The sequence below is a fragment of the Mandrillus leucophaeus genome, unplaced genomic scaffold (genome assembly GCF_000951045.1).
Source record: "Mandrillus leucophaeus isolate KB7577 unplaced genomic scaffold, Mleu.le_1.0 Scaffold1199, whole genome shotgun sequence".
Taxonomy (NCBI): Eukaryota; Metazoa; Chordata; class Mammalia; order Primates; family Cercopithecidae; genus Mandrillus; species Mandrillus leucophaeus.
The window spans coordinates 103,723-109,936 of record NW_012100309.1 but is presented as its reverse complement, the minus strand read 5'-3'; the positions used below and the strand labels follow the sequence as shown (position 1 = coordinate 109,936).

Here is a 6,214-nt window from a genome sequence, read left to right as displayed (position 1 = left end):
CTTCGGAAAAACTTGACAAGAGCCACAGCAAGAGCGCCATATTTCAGTGGATCATCAACTTTTTCTCCTACTATACTATCCTCAGACAAAGAAACCATTGAAATTATAGACCTAGCAAAGAAAGATTTAGAGAAGTTGAAAAGAAAAGAAAAGAGGAAGAAAAAAAGGTGGGATTATAAAATCACTGCTAAATGAATCTCTATTTCCTTTTCAGGGTATTTTAATTTGCAATTATAAAGAGCATACATAGTTTCATGAGTACTTTAGTATATGAAATAAATCACTATGTTAGCTGAAACTACAACTATATTTTTAATGGTTTATCTCTACTTATGTGTAAGAAAAATAGATTTAATTGTAATAATATGGTAATTAATTTTATTTAGACCATGACAATATAAAATTACTATTATAAATTATTTTATTATTTCTTCAAATAGCTGCTTTTGCATTCCATTCATTTTGCTTTTCGGCAAAGCTTGCTGTACCATTACAACTCAGTGTTTTCATTTTTTTCCCCATTTCCTAATACAATTAAGTAATCTCATGGATATTTTCATCCCTGTCTAGATTAGTTTAACTAAAGGCTAAACTAATCCATCAGAATGTCATGTAATGTCATTTGGTCTCTTAAATATTTTCTGCAGGGCTTCTAATTTGATTATGTGAAAATTATTTATGCTATTTCAGGCTTTTTGAATCTTCCAACAAGGAGTTACTCAGCTTTTCACCACTGTTCTAGGCTTTCTCTTTCTTGCATCCTGATAGTTTGTCCCTCTGAAATCAACTGGGTGCAAAGGAGAGGAAGAAAATGAAAATTTAACCACTTGTAATGTGTAAGTGGTTAAATATTCATAAGTTCTTTACATGTTTACACACTGATTCTATTGTGCAGTCAGATTACTTACAGAGACTATATTTTGAGCATGCCAGTCAAATTAAATTTAAACATTTTTGGCTAGATATTCAAAAGGAAGCAAAATCATCTGATTTGCCACCTGGTTTGTTACAGGAGGAATGCTTTGTAGAACTGATGTAGACGTTTAGCCTACCTGCTGCTTTGCTCAGTTTATTTAGAAATGTATTTAGGCAGCCAGGCATTTCTTCCTGGAGCAGCCAGTTGATCAAAGTCATTGGAAGTTTAAATTCTTCAAATTAACTCTGCTTTGTGTTCTTGAGTTTAGAGAGAATAATTAAAACAAGGAATTGTACATTATGGTTAGGCATTGCATTTGAAATTGCATTCTTGAGATATTACTGTCTTAGATGTTTTCATAGATCATTGATTATGGCAGCATTAAGAAATGTATAATGATTAGCTCTCCCCCTATGGAGGGCAATTAAAACTGAAATAATGATCATAGGATTATCGAAACTAGTGTTACCCGAGTTACTGCTTGAATTAACTTGAGACTTTTACACATGACTTATCACTGACTTGTAAAATCCACTTCTGTAGTTGGTCAAAATGTCAAATGGTATGACTTGTTTTCAAAGATCTAGGTCATTTGTATTCATAAATAATAAGTAAGTATAAGCAAAGTTTTTTTTTAAGGTCACAACTGATACTGCTTTTTCCTTTTGAGGTAAATTTAGAGATATTTCCTTAATCACTTGTTGAATATGACTAATGAAAAACAACTAAGGATCCCAATAGAAATCTAGGCTGTTTTGAACATTTTAATAGTGGTTGTGACTAATTCAGTGATTATGTAGTTGTGATAATTATTACAATAAAAATAATAGATGTTAATACTGATAAGAACTCACCAAACAACTGGATTTAAACATTAAAGCCTAAGTGAAGAAAATAATTCATTTCCTAACAAAAAACCACATAATTAGAGATAAAATATTTGTGAATGAGCCAGATAAGAGATGAAAGATAGCTTAGAATGAGAAAAACAAATTAATACTTTCTAAAAATTAATATACCTATAGAGTGCTATATGCAAACATTTTAAAGAGCATTTTCACACATGCTGTAGTGTACCTTTGTACACTGACACCTATATAATTTTATAAAACTGACACCTATATAATATGTGAATCTGAAAAATTTTCTTGTGTACTATGCCATGTAACTAAAAACATTTTTAGAGCCAATTTATAAATTTTTATTGCTACATATAAGAATTTATAACATTTAGTAGGTCTTACCATACTATAATCAAATTTTTTTTTTGAATTAAAAAATGAAAACCAATCCTCTTTTACTTAGTTTGATAAAGCATTTTGTTCATCACACTTGGATCCCAATAACTTTTAACTGTGTGTCAATTTCTATTTTTAAAATATAGCTTAAGCCCTCATTTAGCCAAAGGATTCCCTACAAGTTGAAAAAATCCAGCATACAATATACCTAGAGTTCCAGAAATGTTTAGAAGGACAACAGCTTTACTAAAGTGCTCAGTCTTCCACAAGAGCTCCTTGGAAGTGATAGCTCCTGTTTAGATGCATTGATTCTGATTGAGTTTCATTCCATGCTTCATGTTTATCTATTTTATCTGTCAGAGAGGGCATTGCAAAATGTGGGTCTGCCTCAACCTTACACATACAGGAGGTTCAGTTAAAAATTAATTGAAACTTTGGCCTAATTTTTCTCTAGCAAGCATTGTAAATACTTGGTATCCAAATTACCCAGCTCACTCACATAAAATGATTTCTGCCCATTTTATAATATGGTAAGAATAATTCAGAAGGGGGCAAGAAAAGGCAAGACAGGGAAAGAACCTTCTTTCCCTCTTATAGGTGTAGGCCAGTCTTTGGGGGAAAAATGGGAATTTCTGCTTGAGCCATTCGTTCTTACTAACCTTCCTGTGTCCCCATGCTACCTTGATCCATTCCTCTCTTATGCGGTCCAGTTCTCATGTAATTCTGCCCTACCCCGAAGTGCTCCCAATTTCAAAATTATCTACTTCTCTGATCTCCTTAAATTCAAACTCAGGAACAAAGCCATTTGACTAAAGGAATTCATACCAGTGGAAATGACTGATAACCAACAAGCTTCCTTTGTAGGGGTGTTTGTAATTTTTAAAGAGGATACATTAATCCATACAACAAAATATGTTAGACAGCATAATCTAATGAAAAAAAGAGTAGGAAAGTGTTTTTTTTTTGTTTTTTTTTTTTTTTTTTTTTACCTTCTTGTGCCTATGAGTTTCTAAAACCTGACTGGGGCTTGCTTGACCTTTGGATTCAGCTATTCTAAGCTGTCCTGGCTTCTATAGTTGCCTCCTTTCCTTGTCACTGAATTCACAAACTCTTTGGAAGCTCTGTGTCTTTTAATTTATTGCTCTGTGTTGTAGATTCTTGGTTGCCGTGGCTACAAGGCCTCTAACAATGTAAGAGTTGATAGGAAGAGTAGTAACTGGATCATTTTAATGCCAGAAGCTGCATTTGTGTTTAAGAAGGATGCCACAAATGCTGTCTTCTGCATCAGTCTTTATCAGAACTATAACTAATAGCTAATATGTAAGGTTTTAAGGTTTGCTCCTCTACCTTATTGTGCTTATTTTCTGTTGAGCTGTAGAATAATCCAGAGGTGTAGATAGTAAGAAAATAACAATTAAACTATGTTGCGTATCTTTCAGTTACACAAATGTTAGAATGGTTGGCAAGAATTGTCATTCTCTCTCTTTAACTGTAGAAGAAACATTGTAGGGGAACTAAACGAAGTAAAAACTGAACTCCTTTAAGTTAGGGAGAGGTGTTAGATTTTTAGTTTATTTCTCTGTCCCTCCATTGTCTTTTTGAACCACTGATTGTAATGGTTTTTAAAAAGGCAATTTAGGAGGTGTCTAAAATTTATGTACTTGCTAGCTCATGTCAGCTTTATATTTTAATATAGCTTTCTTGTATAAGCTAACAAAAGTCTCTATATTGAAAATAGAAAATCTGGGTTCTTCGTGAGGAAACCACATTCTCTGAGCCATTGTAGCTCATTATCATTAGTATAAGCCTAAAGTAGACATAAAAGTTTTTTGAAATTTTTGTATGTGGACGAGGAAAATTTACCATTCACATATTAAATCCCATATTTTTGGATATCTAGCTTTAAATGACTTGCAACATAAAAAAACTTCACTCATCGATCAGACTGCACTGATTTGCATTTAGTGGTGTTGGGTTGAAACTCTAGAAACACAGATTTCTTAGGCAGTGGCTTTACTTTGCTTTTTCTAATCACTATACTGGACCGTTTGATTACTGTATATTACTTTGTAGACTTTTTCTCAGAAAGATTGCTAGTCTCATCTAATGGCGGCATGTAAGTTGATGCGAAAACAATCACAGACCAGTAAATAAGAATCACATGGGAGCACATATATTACGAAATTAAAATGAAAAGAACTGGCTTGATAAAATAACTCATACCTGTGATTCAGTCTCTTCATTTTAAAATATTGATGATTCTGAAAAATATTTTCTGAAAAATATTCTGGGCAGAAGTGTTCTATATCAAAATTGCCATATACTTAATCAGAGCCTAGCACATCTGTCTTTTTTTCTACATGACAAATATTGGTATACAGTACATTCCACTGAGTAAAGATCTCCAAGTTTTAATATTGAATATTCTTTATCTTTAAAACCCTGTACACATGGTATTTCTTATATGTTTCTGGTTAAAAAACAATCTTACTAATGGAAAGTACTACAGTTCTCCCCACCTCTTTTTTTTTTTTTTTTGCCACTATTGCTTTATAGATATGCCCGTTCAATAGTTTATAATAATTAGTAAACTCTTTAATCCCAATGTGAAATTTTATTTTCAAGTAATAAAATTACAGTTTTTCCCAGATATCATAACAACCATATTCATTTGCCTGCAATACCATTTCATGTATAACTTTGAAATCAGTTTTTTTTTTAGATTTAGTGATTTTCATATGTAGTGTATTACAACAGAAAGTATGTTTTTAAAAGTAGTATCCTAGAATTTAGTATTAGTGGTATTTTCATATTATGGTATAAAGGCATTACTTTGTGAATTCTTTTAATGATGCCATTAAAAATTCTTCTGTAAACGCTTGAAAGAAAGAATATATTATTGAAAGTGGTCTTTTTTGGGGGAAGCTGAGTAAATTGACCCACTTCAGACTAAAGAAAAGGCATCCAAGAATGCCTAATCCTTGTCAACTTTTATAAATTGAGACTATACATTTTGCTGCTGCATAATTTCAACTGATAGTCTATATACTCTTCTTAGATATATTGCTGCTTGATTTTCTACTTACTTTTTATTCATACAAATGTATTGCCTTTTTACTGTGTATTGTCCTTTGATGATATCTTTTAAAATTTATTTTAAAGTCTTCAAGCTCATGTATCATTTTTACCTTCTTATCACTTTCGCTTTTTACTGTCTGGTTTGTCCTTCATTGGCTTGGCCTTCCAATACTGTGCCTCGTGATTTTGAAGGCTACAGAAACTTGAGGAAAGCAATCGAGAAGAAAGAAGGTTGGAATATTTCCCAGGTTTTCTATTAAAATGTTTAAATACTGAGTTGCCATTCACAAGGAAATGTGTTATAGTATTATATATTGTTTCAGACTAGATAAGCTGGGGTGCTCCTAAAAGTAATGCTGACTTTATAAAACTAACAAGAACACTGTAATACATTTTTAAGAAAGTACTTTTTAAGAATAAAATCTTCACTAGATACTTCAATTAAAATTCAGGCAGTTTCATGTGATTACAGAATAAACTATGATAATTATGATGATGACTTAGCTTTTGTAGGGTAAAAATGGCCCTAAAACCCCTGCCATTTGATTTATTTAAAAAAGAAAAAACAACAGTAATTCTTTGTCTTACGGAAACTTGTGAGCAGAATGGAAATTGACATTTTGTTGTAGCACATGCTGAGTCATGGGTGGGCTTCTGTCTCTCTCTTATTTATTTAATATAATCTTTACTGGAAAAAAAACCGTTAAAATGACAACAAACAAAAGGAAACTGTGGCCTGATTACAAGTAAGATTTATAAGACATTCTTAAGGTTGAAATAGAAAAACAATTTTTGCTTTTAAAATGTATTTGAAGTGGACATCAAAAACAGGATAGTTGCTTTTTTCATTGGAAACGAGCAAAATTTAGAATCATATTCTTGATTTGCATTTTACTGATTCAGAATTAGGATTATTTAACCAAGGATCAAGTGATATTTTCCTTATCAGAACTTTTCTTCATAGATTTTCCTAAACAAGTCT

General features: G+C 31.8%; 1 protein-coding gene across 1 annotated transcript in view; it reads left to right on the top strand.

Moving 5' to 3' along the window:
• KIF21A (kinesin family member 21A) overlaps positions 1-6,214 on the top strand; it is an 89,613-nt gene that overhangs the window by 19,042 nt on the left and 64,357 nt on the right. Inside the window, exon 11 of the mRNA XM_011967607.1 lies at positions 5,425-5,463. Within this exon, the coding sequence (XP_011822997.1) occupies positions 5,425-5,463 (39 nt within the window). The remainder of the gene's footprint in view (positions 1-5,424; positions 5,464-6,214) is intronic.